At 37.9% G+C, this 18445-nt stretch overlaps 1 protein-coding gene across 4 annotated transcripts in view; it reads right to left on the bottom strand.

Moving 5' to 3' along the window:
• The window catches only part of DCDC1 (doublecortin domain containing 1), a 439829-nt gene that overhangs the window by 47118 nt on the left and 374266 nt on the right, over nucleotides 1–18445 (bottom strand). For all 4 annotated transcript variants that reach the window (XM_044259009.1, XM_044259012.1, XM_044259011.1 and 1 more), the window contains 5 exons: nucleotides 16531–16690; nucleotides 11718–11876; nucleotides 10138–10338; nucleotides 6028–6121; nucleotides 3438–3608 (listed from right to left, as the gene is read on the bottom strand). In XM_044259009.1, the coding sequence (XP_044114944.1) occupies nucleotides 3438–3608; nucleotides 6028–6121; nucleotides 10138–10338; nucleotides 11718–11876; nucleotides 16531–16690 (785 nt within the window). The remainder of the gene's footprint in view (nucleotides 1–3437; nucleotides 3609–6027; nucleotides 6122–10137; nucleotides 10339–11717; nucleotides 11877–16530; nucleotides 16691–18445) is intronic.

The following is an 18445-nucleotide window of genomic DNA, read 5'->3' on the forward strand; positions in this document are numbered from 1 at the left end:
ATTAGTTTCAGGGGTAGAATTTAGTGATTCATCAGTTGCGTATAATGTCCAGTGTTCATTACATCAACTGCCCTCCTTAATGCCCAACACCCAATCACCCCTTCACCTCACCCACCTCCCCTTCAGCAACCCTCAGTTTGTCTCCTTGAGTTCAGCATCTTATGGTTTGCCTCCCTATTTTCATCTTATTTTTCCCTTCCCTTCTCCTATGTTCATCTGTTTTTTTTTTTTTTTAAAGATTTTATTTATTTATTTGACAGACAGAGATCACAAGCAGGCAGAGAGGCAGGCAGAAAGAGAGGAGGAAGCAGGCTCCCTGCTGAGCAGAGAGTCTGATGTGGGGCTCGATCCCAGGACCCTGAGATCATGACCTGAGCCAAAGGCAGCAGCTTAACCCTCTGAGCCACCCAGGTGCCCCTGTTCATCTGTTTTGTTTCTTAAATTCCTCATATAAGTGAAATCATATGGTATTTGTCTTTGTCTGACTGACTTATTTCACTTAGCGTAATACCTTCTATTTCCATCCATGTCATTGCAAATGGCAAGATTTTATTATTTTTGATGGCTGAGTAATATCCCATTGTGTGGAATGCAGGGTGTGTGTGTGTCTATACACACACATACGTATATACCTCACGTGTTATTTTCCATTCATTTGTCAACGGCCATCTGGGCTTTTTCCATATTTTGACTTACTATGGGCATCACTGTTATAAACATTGGGGTGCATGTGCCTCTTCAAATCACCATGTTTGTATCCTTTGGATAGATACCTAGTAGTGCAATTACTGGGTCATAGGGTAGTTCTATTTCTAACTTTTTTGAGGAATCTGTATACTGTTTTCCAAAGTGACTGCACCAGTGCATTCCCATCAACAGTGTAAGAGGGTTCCCCCTTTTCCCCATTCTCATCAACATCTGTTTTTTCCTGATTTGTTAATTGAGTAGTTTCCAAGTGATGAAATAAGAGTGTTGTGATTGGTGGCTAAAGACCAGAAGTTATTGATGAAGCCACTGAAAGTGGCAACCGTGTTCAAGTTTTTAAAAAACGACCTTAGAAGTCCATTTCAGTCTCTGATTAAAGAACTCATTTTGCAAACAGAGCCAGTTTATACTGCATAGGAGTCATGCTGATGTATCTTCTAAGCTGCACTCTTATTAGTAAGAAAAATGACAGCAAATGGCCTTCAAGAATTATCTTGAAGAAAGTAAGTTGCATTTAGGATGAGTTCAGAGTAAACCTAGTGTGCCAACGATCTGATGTGTGGCACTGTAACCAACATAGTAATGCTCTGCCTATTCTGGTTAAGAAAAAGTACACAAAATAGTTTTTTAAACATTTCTAACAAAATTGTCAAGTAGAAGAATCTGGTACTTAAACTATTAACCTTTTCTTAAGCAGAACACCAAAATGTCCACTGAGAACTCTGTTCCAGTATTGCCCCACATCTTTCATGCCACCACCCTCCAAAATTCAGCCTGCAATCTATCATCTATCTCTGTAATTACTGCCTTCTTTTCTTTCCCACCAGCTGTACAGTTCCTCCTTTCCTGTGTCTTTCAATAAAAACATGAGTTGTATAATGCCAGAAAGTTTCAATCATATACCAAAGTAGGATACAACCCCCTTTACCCTTCACCCAGCTTCAACAATTATCAACAATTACCAATCCTGTTTGATCTGCTTCCCCAACCCACTTCTAATTCCTACCCTAGATTACTTTGAAGCAACTCCCAGGCATCATATCATTTCATTCTTAAATATTTAGGTATGTACCACTAAAAGATAAAAATTCTTTTATTGTAACTATAATATCACCTCTGAAATTAACCATGATACTACCTTAATATAGTAAAATATTTAGTCAGTATTCAAATTTCTATAATCATCTCTCTCTCCTCTTAAAATTTGTTTGAAACAGAGTCAAAATCAGTTCAATACATTAAAATTGGTTTCTATACTTCTTAAATTTCTATTATTAATTTCCATGTTCTTCTATAACTCTTTCTTTTTTCCTTTATTGTAATTTATTTTATGTATTCAGTTAGGATTTTGATGACTACATGGTGTTTTTTTGTGTCATTTACCATGTTCCTTTATCTCCTATATTTCCAGTAAATTATTAGTTAGAATGAAAAACTTGATTAAATTCCAGTTACATTTTTGGGGGGAGGAACACTTCATAAAGTAGTACTACGTACTTCCATCAAAGGGCATATATTATCTGTTGTGTTTCTGTAATGTAGTAGACACTGGTAACCCCTATCTAGATCAATTAATTTAATAAAGTTTACAACATAGTGGCCCCAAATTTTTTCATACCTTATTCAACTATTAGCTTGGATATTCCTATGAAGTGAAACTTCTCACCTACTATTTTGTTATCCTAAGATACAGATCATAAAGTAAGGGGAAAAAAATGTCTGATTCTTCATTTCCAAGCTCTCAAAGTAACTAATTGGTTCCTTAGCATCATCTAATTGTGATCAATGAATTATTGTTGTTCTTGTTTAACATAAGAATGAACATATGGATTTAAACATATTTGATGTATATCAATCTACCACATTCAGTAGTCTTACTGATGCTTAAATTGTTTTGTCTTTGAACTGGGAACCTTTTCAAGCTGACTTGATTCCTTTTAGGATGACCTTAGTCTTTGACAGCATATTTGTTTACTGGTAGGAGTTCATAGACAAAAGCAAAAGTGGTTGGGGGAGAGGATAGCATAGTCTAAACCAAAGACATGCAAAATGGTATGGTAAACTGGGGCAAATACAAATTATTTAGTAGAGCCAGGAATTTGAGGTGAAGGAGAAGAGGCAGCTATTTAGGGAAGTCTGAGAAGCAAAAAGGATAGAGAATCTTGTAGTATACATTATGAGATTTCTACAGGCCAACAGTAATCAACAACAGCAGGTAGTTTGACATATAGACCCACAAATACCTCAGGTATTTGTAAAGTATGAAACAATTCCTTATGAATAAAGACTACAGGTCTACATTTGAAAAATTATTTCCTCTAAAAATCAGAATATAGATATTCAAATGTAGACCTATGCGTGGTAAAATGTAATACAGTTAAAGTCACTTACAATCATGTGCACCTTAATATGCTTTTTGGAGTCGAGTGACATCTAGTATGGCAGGCACATAAATGCTTATCCTCATTCATGAGTGTTTGATGAAATGATGATGGACAAAAGGTGGTGCTGATGATAGGGAGCCATTGAAACAATATAAGCAGAGGGTAATACCAAAATTCCTTCATTATTTCCTAGCCAAAATCACAGAGTGTAAGCGATTTCATTCACAAATCAGTGTTTAATTTGTGTGAATATAAGGTTTTCTAGGAAAAAAAAGAAGTTCTACCTTTATTAAATTACTCCATTTTCTCCTATTTTTCTTTTATCCTTAGTAGAAAAGGACCACTTACTGGTTGATCAACGTTTTCCTCTTTAATCACAGAGGATGTACAAATACCAGCATAATTTGCTGCTGTGATCTCCTTGTCCAGTGCAGTGCTATGAAAGGCCACAAAAGATTTGCTATCGTCCACACAATTCCACTTTTGATTGGATGTCCCATTGTTATATGGTTTGTATTTCTGAAAAAAGGATAAAATATGGAGTCAAACAGACAGGAGAGTTTATGATTTGATTATAGCTGTCACAGTTTCATTGCATAAATTCAGAAAGTATAGATTATTACTCATAATTCTATGCAGTAATAACCATTATTTATATTTGATGATTACATGAGCCATATTTTTTATATTTCTAAATATGCATCCTTTGATTTACAAATACAAAATCACAAAATGCAAATAATTTGGTAAATGCATTAGTTTTTTTAAATAAGAATATCCCATGAAACTTTTCCTAACATTTTTAAAGGATACATCCTATTTGATCTTAGTGATGTTTTTATTTTACCAATTACCAATAAACATGTAGATTGTTCCTCAAATTATCCTTATTATAAGCAAAAAAGCAATGAATAATCATATAAATAAGTTTTCATGTAAATCCATGAAAAATTCTTTAGAAAAAACTCCTCAAGTACAATTGCTGATGAAATAACATATTAAGCTTTCTCATATCAAAATGATTTCTAGAGAGGTTATTCTAGTTTACACTTACACCAATAGTATATGATACAGCCTGTTTTCCTCACATTCTTCCCCAAACAAATTTAATTAATGGAAAATAGTGTCTTGTTGCCATTTTAATTTATGTTTCCCTGATTATTGAGATGATTTTTAAAAAATATGAGTACAAACAGTTTTATATGTAACAGAAACAGCACATTTATTCTATTATAAAACTTGGCTCAAGCATAAGTAAAGAAAAGAGTAGTTTCAATTTTAGAGAATTTAAACTAGTAGATTAGTTCCAACTAAAATTATCATGACACCTAAAGGAACTTTATAATGAATAGCATTCACTTTACCAAGGAGAAATTGATAGTAAAGAGGAAAATAAATGTGTCTTAAGAATTGATTTAATAGGTCAGACATTAGAGGATCCCTCAGAGGCATGGAAAACAAAGACTATATTTCTTTCTTTCTTTTTTTTTTTTTAAAGATTTTATTTATTTATTTGACAGAGAGAAATCACAAGTAGATGGAGAGGCAGGCAGAGAGAGAGGGAGGGAAGCAGGCTCCCTGCCGAGCAGAGAGCCCGATGCGGGACTCGATCCCAGGACCCTGAGATCATGACCTGAGCCGAAGGCAGCGGCTTAACCCACTGAGCCACCCAGGCGCCCCCAAAGACTATATTTCAAGGAACAGAGAGTGGGGGGTATAGTAACATTAACATAACATGACTCATTTTTATTATTTTACATGAACTTCAATATTTTCTCACAAACCAAATCCTTCAAGAAATAAAAATGGAGCATCAGCAAAGAAAAAATCTTGAAAGAATTACCTTGAGATCAAACTCATTTCTTAAAAATGGGAACCTTAGGGGAAAATGTCAATATCTATAATTTTTTTAAGCTGATTAAAGTACAGAATTTGCATCTGCATGAGGTTTTAATCTCACTGTGGCCCATGCCAAAGAGGCACCTGACAGGGAAGAATGTGATGTTATATATATGATGTCTCCTAGAATAAATTTTTTGTCTGTATTTATCAGCAGGGTAGAAGATTTAATTAAGCTTTGATATTTGTCCAGATTGCTATATCCCAATTACGGATTCAGGACCTGTGAAACAAGCTGCCTCGTTACTATTAAAAACATGGAATAAAACAAATGTACTTTGGGGATAATATATTCTGTTCAACAAAAGATGGTAAATACTAGGGAGGATACAGAAAATAAATTCAGAGCAGGGGTGCTCCTAAGCTTTCTTTCCTCCTACCAAGGAAAAACATATATCTATTTAGGAGTATCTTTGGTTACAAGTAAGGATGACAGATAAACAAGAAAAAAGAACTCCACAGATCTTTATCCAAAACTCAAATGAACCCAGATTTCTCTGGAGTCTCCAAAAGCTGTTTGGCTGCTACAAGCATTTGCTAAAGTATGTTATGTGTATTTCAAATGTGTATCTTAGTAGAATGAACATTGATGAGTTCACGCCCTTTGGGAAGACCTGTCTGATCATGCTCTTTCCCTCCAGTTGCCAGGTAAGAGGGGGCTTGCATAGGTCCCAATCAGTGAGTTTAAAACACGTGCCTCTAACAGCTATTCACTTGACCGTAGCCGCCACGGAGACCATATGAATGCTACTGGGATAATTTTTCATGCTTGCCCTTGGATTTGATTTAAGTAACTAGCATAACTCCTGACATGCAGCAAGCCCACAATCACCATCTGTTGGATTAAACTAAATTAAGAGCTACATGAACATGCTGAATTTGAAATCTAGGCAGACTATTGTAAATATTTTAACAATGGCATTCAAAATAGGTTTCTATGACAGCCATTATCTTTCTCCACAACAAGGAAGCACAGAGCTTTACTTAACTTTAAATAAAGGGCAATGATTACTACTTAGCCTATATATACATATCTTACCTGAATAATAACTGGATAGCCACAGATGTCATTTCTTGTTTTGGTCATAGACACTGCCAGCACAAGGTCTGGGTTACTCACCAGGTGAAAGGTCCTTTGGGAAAACAGGATTAGGTTTGTTATCAAGTAGTAGGGTAACCCGATCAGAGCTCCCTCTGTGCCACTTACCAGAGTGCTGCCTCTTAGCTCCATGCGTGCTTTGTGATAATGGATATGAACCCTTTAAGCATTTCTCCTCACAGAAGCACAATATTAAGCTTTCTCAGTAGAGACTGCTAGAGGAACACTGCAGAAGGAAGGGGCTCCCTTGCTCTTCCTGGCTGCTGCATGGGGTCACCAGCTGGGAGTGAGGACATCCAGGGATGCTCCGCCCTAACCAGGTGCCGGGGATGTGTGGCCCCTGGGAAGCCTCAGAGCCCTGGCCTGATCATCATTTGCTCGTGGCCCTCTGACATGGACATGACATGCTCTAAACCTTCTGCCTCTCCAGCACCCCGCTCCTTTTCCATACCTGTGTGCCCCCAAACCAGTTGTGCACCTGTGTATGTTCCAGAGGGCTACTTCCTGCTAGCAGAGCAACCACAGACCAGGTCTGGTCAGGCAAACCAACAGATTTTTGCCATCCAGTTAGCTGAATCTGTACCTTTTCTAATGAGTTCTGAACTCCGGCCTTGGAAAGGCCTGATTTCAAGTTTTGTCCTCAACACACTCAGCCCTAGAGGACCATACACAGGACTTTTTTTTTTTTTTTTAATCTAATAGTTACTCTTTCATCATTGTTTAATAATTCTTCATGTTACACATCTTCTTGAAATCACAGTGTGGCTTTTGTCTCCAAATTGAACCCAGACTGATATACCCTCCTTACGTCCTGCTATTTAATCGTGTGGCAGAACGATTAAGAACATGGATTCTGGAGCCAGAGGGCTCAAGTCTGAATCCTGAATCTACTACTTAGTAGCTATACAGCTTTGGTTAACAATCCCACACCTCTGTTTCCTCATCTGTAAAATAGGATAATGATGCCTGCCTCAAAAGGGTCTTGTGGGAATGAAATGAATTAATGAACAGATAATACATAGAATATTGTCTGGCACACGTCTCTTAGAATGAGTCACTATTATTAATGGTTGTGATTTTTTTATAGCTTTTCCTCCAATTCTCTTTTTCTAAAGGACTATACCCTGAAAGTCCAAGATATATGTTGAATATTGTTAAGTTGTCTTGTAAAGGAGCTCACATAAAGCCACTTTGACCAAAAGAAGGAAAGAAAATTATTGAGCTAAAATCCTCAAATTCTTTTCCTTGCATCACTTAAAAGCAAAATAAGCCAAACATTCAAGGAACCTGACTGTACAGAAAAAGCCAATTCTTTATGTCTGTCAACATAGTTACATTACACACACACCAGCAGTGGCATTCCTGCTGTGGAAAATATAACTCGTCCTATAAAATTTAATGATGTGGGAGCGAAGGGGAGAGGAGAAGGTGAGAAAGGGTCTGTTATAAAAGTAATATATTTCTCCTTTCAAGACTTAAAAAAATTCCAGATATCTAATTTAAACTTCTGTACTATAAATAAATATAAAAAAACATAACCTCACTATAAAGAATTTACAAAGAACTGGAAAATAGAGTAAAAATTGTAACAGATTTTTAGGCATCACTCATATTACAAGATAATCCCTGTTAATCTTGCAATGTATTTCTTCCTTGTATTGTTAATTAATGATGTATCATTTTAAATTAAAAAATTGGTACTGGATCTCATTAAATACATTTTTAGCATTTATCAAAACTGGGCACTGCACGAGAGCCGCTATTCTCTACTCTTCACCTGTTTAACCTCGCCATTCACATAGCTTGGGTCTTGCATTTTTATTGACACTCAATATTATTGATATGAATGAATGATCGTGCATCTCCTGCAATGACCTATTGAGATGCCAACATCTGTTTCCTGGCTATCTATGTTTTTGCTGCTTAGAACAGCCGTAGCAACTTCTCCCATGCTTCAGTGCCATGCTGAGCCGTGATAATGTTGGTTTCCCTTTTCGTTTTTGAACAGTACCATCAACTGACACTGGCCTTAGCAGGAATACTTAAGTTTTGCAGGAAGCTTGGGTTTATGGACCTGTACATAAAACACACTATGTGCCAAAAGACAGTGTGAGACCTTCTTCTGTGTCCCAGGGATATCTCGCACGATACCACAGCCCCTTCCACAAACCCAGGGAATGAGTGCTTGCAAGTCAGTCTCCTGGGCCTCAGTGTACCTAGCTTTGAAATCAAGTGATCAAATGATAAGGAAATTTTAAAGATCTCTTGTAGCTCCAAGGCCCATGACACTGTATTTTCCCCTGTATAATTCTGGGTCCCGTTGAGGGTATTTTCATCCCTGAGCATTGTCTTCCTATTTCCCTTTAGAAGCCAAACGATTAATTCAGATTTTGCCAGAGTTGGAAATGGGAGAAAGATACCAGGTTATCTCAAAAGTTGACCTGGACCATTCTTCTGTGTGGCTGGAAACCAAGTGAGTGTATCTCTGGCATTTCCAACTGGGTTCAAGAGGACCTCCACTGTAATACAGTAAGCTAAAGCAGTGAGATGTATTACTAAATTCCAGAAATGTAGAGCCCGTTAGCTCTAGCTCTGCAGGGGCAGAGATCTGTGTTTGACCTCAGCTGAAGCACCAGCTCCCAGAACGCTTCCCTTAATCACCGTTTGCAGCAGAATGAATGAATTCTGGTCCCATATAGCAAATTATTCACAGGGACAAAAACTTGCCTCTTAGCTCCCTGTCATAATGTTAGCTTAGCTAGGATGAACAAGGCAAAGGAACACACTCACAGGTCTAGCTACAGTGGCTTTTCAACCTTCTTGAAAACAAGTCCAGTAAGAGTTCCTTGCTGGTACTTGGTTGGCTCATCTCAGACAGTGAACAGTAAGACTCGCTCCCTTCCTGCCCATGCTGGGCTGCTGCTCTTGCCCGCTAAAGCTTGCACAGTTTCTGTCAAAGCAGCAGTTCCTAAACCTTTCACATCACACACATTTTGAGAAGCCAATGAAAATCACACCTCTTCCCCGGGGGGAAAAATGTATCACACAGATGTCAAGAGATTGAAGAGGCCCCTGGAGGCTCACCATAAAAGACTAATGACTGAATTTGAAACAAACCAATCTAAAAACCAAGGAATTGTTTTCTTTCTGGTTAAAGATATGTTCGTATATGAACAAAAACAGAGAAGAAGAAGCCAGAAGAAGCCACCATGACTCAACAGCTGTCAACACTCTGCCATTTTCGTCTCACCCGTTCCCCCCAACTTTTTACATTTTCGCTTTTGCTAGAGTATTTTAATGCAAGTCTGACCTACTTCTTCATTTTACCTGTAAATACTACAATATATATCCCAGTGGTCAGAATTTTTCTTTATTTAAACATAGCCATTGAACTATTAGGACACCCAACAAAATTAATAAGACTTCTTTTGTGTCATCTGGCACGCAGGCTTTTCCTCTAATTGTCTTAGAAATAACTTTTGAGAGTGGTCAGCTTGAATCTGGATCCAAACAAGGGCCAGCCATTAGGTTAGACTGGATTGATATATTTGTTAAGGTAAGAATTCATTTTCACTGTGTAGGCAGAAGCCATATCCGTTGGTTATTTGATGGAAATAAGAAATGGCGGAAAAGCGTGCTTGTGGGGAGGGGCAGGAGATTGAGTTACTGAAAAATACTGCACCATTTTTTTAAATGGTGACTCCTTAAGTTCTTACTTGATCCTTTCAGATCATAAAAAAAGAATTAGATGGCAGCCCAGTTTTCTCTTAATTTCCATAGCCAGTTGAAACTATGAACCCAGTAGGTCAGATTTCACATTCCTTATCTGAATTGACAGTGGATAACTTGTGTTATAGACTACTGAGCATTTACATTTGATTTCACTCTCTTTTTCTTCTCTAAGTAGGATTTAAAAAAAGCATTGGCTACCTTCAGTAGAAAATCCAAAGACCTCATATATACTCCTGCCTGCTCTGCGGGTACCATACCAGATCTCTTAGGCTGCCATTCATATATTTGGTATATTGACACCCAGTATAATGGGTTTACCTGCTGCCTTTCTTGTGCATCCATCGTTGATGACTATCATCTGCTTTTTTCTCCACCAAAATTACCTCCGTGCCTGAGCGCAGATCAGGACCTCGAACTCCCAAAACTAGCTGAGGAGCGGCACAGCTTATAATTTGCCCATCTCTGTATTCAAACTGCTGGCGGCAAAGCTTCTGCAGTTTACTCTGCTTTGGAGAATGGCTGAGAAAAAGAAAATCCCATTAGAGGCCGAAAAATGTCCTGTGCACTCAGTGTGCTGGAGACCGCAAGCTCTGCTCCTGGGAGACCCGATGCGAACCGAATGCACGGATCCTGGTGAGGCGTCACCCTTGGGACAGCAGCACCGCTATCGCCTGGCAGGGCCAAGCAGATGGAAAGAGCAGAATTCTGAGTTTATTCTGTAACAGGAATAAATGTCCATCCAAGAGAATATGAGAAACTCATCAGCATCGCAAAAAGAAATTGAGTTGAAGAGGTAATTTAGTTAAAGGGAAAAGGAATGGGAAAAGGAGAGGGCCAGGCAGAACTGGAAAAGGGAAAAACAAAGGTGTTCAAATCAGGATTGTTTCTAGCCTCAGTCTAGTCTCCCTGCAAATAGAATGCCATTCTCCAAATTTTTCAATCTTTCCATAGAATATCATAAAAGAGAATGATATGCTAATAAGTTAATTCAAAGGAATCTCCTGCTTAAGGGGCTTAAGGCAATAAGCAGACTTATGAAATATATTAAACATCACAATGCATTGTCAATTAAGTTAATTTATAAATATCTATGAAGCCCCATTGCATAGGGCAATGCTAACTGTTGAAATGCCAAAGCCGTTTGATTTATAGAAAATGCTATAATGGTAAGCAAATGTCTAAAAGTTATAAAATAATACAAAGTACTATAAATTCCCGTTATTTCACTGGACATTGACCAGAAAAAAATACAGTTAAAAAGGAAGAAACTACATTTTACTAGTTTCTTAAAGACATCAGGGCATCTTACGCTTATTCTTAAGATCATTCACATATTTGTTCAACAAATACATAGGCTTTATGTTAAGTTATTAAGAGGCAAAGGTGGATAAGCTTACTGCTTAATATAAAAGACACACCAGTGAACAAGAAATTATATTACAGGATGTGAAGGCAATCTAGCTGCGACATCTATCACCCCATTGATCACCAGGGTTGATTCGGCTGATCTGGCTGGCTAGGCGGGTGTCCCCTTCCTCCCTCACTGCTCCATGTGCGTCCCTCCCGAAGCTGCGCGCTTGGTCGAAGAGGATGACCTTCCCCGATAGAGGAGAGGAGCGTTCTTCGGTCAAGGGTATACGAGTAGCTGCACTCCCCTGCTAGAACCTCCAAACAAGCTCTCAAGAAATTATATTACATAGCACAAAATAAACTAAAGGGAGAAGGGCCTTCCCACAGATACTTGCAAACACTTAGTAAAAAACCCAAGACACAAATGTGTATGTTAATATAAATGGCGGCTAACGGTAATGCAAACCCTGAGGAATCATTTCGCCCTAAAATGAGCAAATCTAAGACCATGAAGAAATCTCGAATGAGAATTCCTTGCAACTTTTTACCTGTGTTTCTTCTGTGGTTCGACACTTTCAAAGAGTTCTTCTTCCATTTTCTTTGGAAGTCTGTCATCCTCATCAAAGTCATGAGGAGTTTCCTGCCAGGCATACCTGAGAAGTGTGTGACAAGCTTTCATTCGGAGATGGGCTCTTGCATGTGAATCTCTACAGAAGTAAACACAAGTCTAAGACTTCTGATTTTTACTCACAGAATTTTCTCTGAGGTATAGTCTGATCATATCCTAAAGGATGTTGATGAATCTGTAAATCACATTTCTATTATGGTGCCTAACATTGCAAATCCACCTACCACTAATACATAATTTTAATCTTTTAATATAAGGCTACAAATAAAATTCCCCAATTACATAATAAACAGCACTCATCTTTATCTATTCAGGGAAAAATGGGGCCATGTATTATATTTCAAAAACTGCAAGATTGGGGCATCTTAGTGGCTCAGTCAGTTAAGCATCAGACTCTTGATTTCACATCAGGTCGTGACCTCAGGGTTGTGAGATTGAGCCCCGCATCATACTCCACCCACACTCGACTTGGAGCCTGCTTAAGATTCTCTCTCCCTCTCCCTTTGCCCCTTCCTTCCTCTAAAAAAGCCCTGCAAGATTAAGACTGCTCGGTAGTTTAAGAAATTCATAATGAATGTGTAATGAGATTCCTTCTGCCTACTCCAGAAGTGGGTCATAATTCTGTCTGGAACAGGACAGCCTAGATTACTGCATTTCATAAAGTTTACTCATCAGACAATGTTAAGAAATCTTAATTAACGTAACTTTTCCTCTTAAATCTAGGGAAGCTCAAATAGCATTGGCACAGACATGCAAGCTTTTGATAGAGAATAAGGTACTAAAACACTTAAATAGTCATAGTTTGAATAACTGAGTCATCAGCCTTCTGGCTTCTTACTACGATGACGACGTGAACAGGAGCTTAGCCACCATATAGATCTATCACTATCATATTCTGGAGCACTGTTGAAGTACATTTGCTTCCAAGAGATCACAACACAATATGAAGACTGCTCCACTCAAGGCAGGAAAATATACAGGCAAAGCAGTGAGCATATTCTAGCAGTCTAACATGCATATGTGTAAATAAATCTGGAGGGGAGTGGGTAGGCGGCGATCGTCAAGGTGCTCCTGGTATTGATATAACTGGAAGCAATATAAATTACCAAAATCTTTGAGGTCAATCCCTGTGTTGGCACAGCAGACCATACACTTTTCAAATGTAACACAAGTATTATACGTGGATATGAAATAGGAGGGTAACAGCTGCCTCATTCAAATTGTGCACAAGTGGCTGGCTCAAGTTAAAAATCTTCCCAGGAGTTAAAAAACAACAGTGCCATCTAGTGTTAAAAATAAAAAACACAGCTTTCCTACCAACTTCATTTCTTCGAGGAAAACAGAGAAGGAAAATGTCATTCTTAGTTACGACACATTCAGCAAGGTGTAAACAAGATTTTTCCTTCAAGTCCAGATGTTTAATTTTCTAACTTGGAATTTATCTGTATTCTCTTTGGCTTCCAGGCAAATGAAGTACAGTCTAGCTGTTCTAAAGTGAACAGCCCTTTTTAAATATACCTTGCTTTATGAATTCATTAATTTTCCATTCACTCATGTACCTAATCATTCCATAGTCACTCATTCTTTTAAATGATGTTTCTTGAACATCTGCTATATGATAGGCACAGAGTTCTAAGTGATGAACAAAACAGGTAAGTTCTCAGGGTTCCTGGAGCTTACATTCTAGTGGTCAGAAGAGATATAACAGACAAGTCTGTTATATAAGTATGAATAAATATGAATAAATAATATAAGTGCCATAAGTGGAATAAAACAAGATATTGTGATAGAAACTAGGCAGCGTGGGGTAGAGTTTACTTAAACAATGGAGTCTGAGAAGGCTCCTCTGAGAGAAAATGTTTGAGTTGAGATGTGGAAAATGGGAGGGAGCCATCCATGTGAGGTTCTAGAGAAAGAACATTCTGGGCAAAGAGAATAAATAGAGAGGTTCTGAAGCAAGAATATGCTGGTTCATTTGAGGAACAGAAAGACACTATTGTGCCAGGTATAAAGTGAGTAAGAAAGGTAGTAAGTGGAAAGGCTTAAGAAGGGGCAGGGCTGGCCTGTAATTCAGTAAGGAAATAGGAAAGTTCTCCCTGAGCTCCATGCTAAAAAAGTCTTTTCTTTCACAAGGCAGCAAAGCTGAGGTGAGTGCTTCCAGAGTTTCTTTTCTATTTTGCTTATTTTTAATAACAGAAATCTTGCACAGAATCCAACTATCAAAAAGGTTCATTCTAGATCTGTGTTTACCCTCTTGCTTTATGGATATCCCTCCTTAAATCATCCCACTTTTCAAATAAGTAAAACTTCCAAACAAACAAATTTGAGAAATTCTGGGGAAATCTTCAAGTGACTCTGTAACTTAAGATGATTTAGGATTGAGTCATCAGAAGTGTCTCAAAGAACTAGTGAAAGCTAGCCCAGAAAAGAGAGAAACCAGTAGCCTGATGATGAACTTTGCATATTTTAAGGACTTTTAAGTAGAAGAGGAAGAGTATAAACAGAAACAAAGGAAAACACAGGACAGAGATGTTCTAAATAATTTCTATATTAGAATGGGTTGCCTCATCAAAAGGAATGAAATCTTGCCCTTTGCAACCACATGGATGGAACTAGAGGGTATTATGCTGAGCAAAATAAGTCAATCAGAGAAAAACAATTATCATGTGGTCTCTCTGATATGAGGAATTTGAGAGGCAGGGTGGGGGTTTTGGGGAGATAGGGAAGGAAAAAATGAAATAAGATGGGTTAAGAGGGAGATAAACCATAAGAGACTCTTGATCTCACAAAACAAACTGAGGGTTGCTGGAGGGTGTGGGGTTATGGACATTGGGGAGGGTATGTACTATGGTGAGTGCTGTGAAATGTGTTAAGACTGATGATTTCCAGACCTGTACCCCTGGGGCAAATAATACACTATAAGCTAAAAAGGAAAAAAAAAAAAGGCTGCTTGCGAAGTAGTGATCTCTCTGTTACAATGAGTATTCAACAAAAGATGGCATCAATAGAGCCTGCCTGGAATGTGCGGGAGATTCCTGCCCTTTGTTTTGAGTGGACTCAAGAACTCCAGGCCTTAAAGAAATCTAAAAATTAGAACAATGTGGATCTTTGCTCTCAAAGATGTTCTTTCTGTTTTTCTCACTTTCGGTTTACTTTTTTCCCATGGGCAGTCTAATAACTCAGAGGCCAGATGATACATTCTTCAGAAATTCTCTGGCCATTGAGGAATAGACCCATGTGGGCCAAATCATTTTCTCTCTGAAAAAGGCCTTCTGGTGCGTTTGTGAATGTCAAAACATGGGACCAGATGAATTACTCATCAAGATGAGGGGGTTTGTTTCCTAAAATAAAATTTATGTTCCTACAATAGAGGAGAGAAGCAGTCTTTTAAAATGGTTTATAAAATAGTTTCAAATGACATGTAAATTAATTTTCACTGTTATCACAAGGGTAGTTGACTATCTATATATGGTTTTAGAATTTGGAAACTCATTCAATCATTCCTTCATTTATTCAGTATAGGATGATCAAAGTCATCTACCCTGGTCTTCACAGAACAAGCCGGACAAGGGTTTTTGCCCACAAGGAATTACAGGGGTGGGGGGAGAAGTACTGCTAAGAACAGTGCTCCATACAATCATTACCATGATTGGTTTCAACAATGAAGAATCATTCCACACATGAGTACAGGGCAAGTCAGGGCACTTCAGGTGGAGAGAAACAAACAAGGGGCTCAGAGGCCTGCAAAGGTGCACAAACAGAATATGCCATATTCAATGGCTGCTTGTGGTTGCCAAGCTGGAGTTTAGTTTGTGTGTCAGGAAGAAAAAGTGTGGAGTAGAGGTAGGCCTGGGATGCAAATTAGGGTCCCTGATGGGCCTGGACTCAGGTCGGAAGGGCTAGGAACTACAGAGTAAATGTTTTTTCTATCTGCAGAAGGTAGCTATTGAAGAACTGTATAAAGAGGGTTATGTTTTAGGAAGGCAATTGTCTGTAGATGGAACCTCGAGGTGAACTGGAAGGAGGAGAAAAGGAAAAGACAGAACAATCTGGAAACCACTTCAGTGACCCAGGATGATGACTGTATTTTAACATGCATCTGGTTTGAACCTGTATTAATTTAATTGTTCCTGGAGTTGATGTTAATGGAAACAAAACATGATAAATTCCTCAAATAATTTGAAATTCCAAAATTCTAGTCTTTTAAAAATAGTAGTATATAATAAAATTATTGCAAGTAGATCATTGTGATGGTTGAACATTGAAGCTCCAGCTCGATCTTTTTGCCAGAAAACTATTAAATCCTAGCTCTTGGGGCACCTGGGTGGCTCAGAGGGTTCAAGCCTCTGCCTTCGGCTCAGGTCATGGTCTCAGGGTCCTGGGATGGAGCCCCGCATTGGGCTCTCTGCTCGGCGGGGAGCCTACTTCCTCCTCTCTCTCTGCCTGCCTCTCTGCCTACTTGTGATCTCGCTCGCTCTCTCTGTCAAATAAATAAATAAATAAATAAATAATCTTTTTAAATAAATAAATAAATGATCTTTTTAAATAAATAAATAAATAAATGAATAATCTTTTTAAATAAATAAATAAATAAATAAATCCTAGCTCTTCACCTGACATCCATATCACAAATGTGGCACGAGTTCCCTGCATGGGCTCTGTGCTGTTACTGAGCTTATGAGCTAAGTTCAGAGAGGAGCCAGGTAGTTTCTCTGGCCATGCTGATTACTTACAGAATTTCACTGGAAGCTTTTTCTGTTGTTAAAGCATTTTCTTGCATTTGCTTTTCCTTTGGTCCTATCATTTGCTTCTCTTCTTCAAAAATTGCTACAGGTTTATGCACAGCAAGCTTGGCTCCAGACACAATGTCACTTTGGACTTCTAAAACAAGAGCTGAGCAGAAATGCACAGATTGCAAAGACATATCATTTATGATTGCAGAACACTAGGAATTGGAAAACACATGTTAAAATAAGAATGGAGATAATTTTCAGCTATTTGGTCTAAGAGAACACTGATACTGCTCTTTAATAAACTGGATTTCACTTAATTTTTGTAGATTCGTTCCCCCCAAGATATTTGCAGTCAAAATTATTAAAATTAGGGTTAGCATCTAAAATATAGAAAGAACTCATAAAATTCAATATCTAAAAACAATCTGATTAAAAAATGGGCAGAGGACCTGAACAGATATTCTTCCAGAGATGACATACAGATGGCCAACCTACACATGAAAACATGCTCAGTATCACTAAGCATCAGGGAAATGCAAATAAAATCAAATCAAAATCATAGTGAGATATCACCTCACACCTGTCAGAATGTCTATTAACAAAATCAAACAACAACAAAAAAAGATGCTGAGGAAAGAGAGCTCTAGTGCACATTGATAATATACGACTGATGTGCCCACTGCAGAAAACAATATGGAGGTTCCTCAAAAAATTGAAACTAGAACTACCATATGATCCAGCAATTCCCCCTCTAGGTATTCATCGAAAGAAAATGAAGACACTAATTTGAAAAAACATAAGCACTCTATGTCCATCACAGTTTTATTTATAATAACCAAGACATGGAAACAATCTAAGTGTTCATCAATGAATGAATGGATAAAGAAGTGGTATATAGATAATGGAATATTATGTAGTCATAAAAAATGAAATCTTGCCATTTGTGTCAACATGGCGGTACCTCGAGGGTATTTTGAAAAGCAAAATAAGTCAGACAGTAAAAGACACATACTGTAATTTCACTTACATCTAAAAAACAAAACAAAACAAAAGTGAAACAGACTCATAGATACAGAGAACAAGCTGATAATTGTCAGAGGACAGAGGGATGAATGAAATAGATGAAGGAGAGTAAGAGGTATAATCTTCCAGTTATAAAAATGGCCAGACATGGGGATGCAATATATGGCATAGAGAATATAGTCAATAATATTAAAACAACTTTGTATGGTGACAAATGGTAACTAGATTTATGGCACTGACCATTTCATAATGTATATACATATCAGATCACTATGTTATATACCTGAAACAGATATAGCAACATAGGTAATTACCCTTTAATTTTAAAAATGCCTAAAAGAAAAAAAAGGTACTAAAGGTTACGTCTTTCCAAAAAATGTTAGTTATTGTAAATTCTAACCATTCAAATGGGTATATTATTTAGATATATGTCTCTAGATCATTCTCCAGGATCCCAGATTCCTCAATGAAGTCCCTAATGCCTTGAAAGACACATGCCAAACTTACTGTACAGCATTCAATATATGTAATAGAGAAAAGTTTTAAATTATATTAATGATTTTTCCCTTTTGATTTTCTATGTATAGGACCTTTGTCCTTCCTGGGGCAGGCCTAAGGGAAGGAGGAAGACCAAGAGCTGACAAGAAAGGTTACAGAGGAAAGGAAAAGTACGAAGACAGTTATGACACTCAAGCACAGCCTGTTACCATAAGACAAGGGCTGTGTAAATCAGGAGGACACTATCATGACTTAGGATTCTTCTAAATTCTGTGAGCTCCCATTTAGCATATCAAAGCTTTAACCTCAAGGTTGACTTGGGGAAAACCCACCCTTTCTGAGCCTGAGGGAGACAGAAGCTAGATAAAGGCGGGAAAACCAGTGCTGGATGTCA

Source organism: Neovison vison, chromosome 7 (assembly GCF_020171115.1).
Source record: "Neovison vison isolate M4711 chromosome 7, ASM_NN_V1, whole genome shotgun sequence".
NCBI lineage: Eukaryota > Metazoa > Chordata > Mammalia > Carnivora > Mustelidae > Neogale > Neogale vison.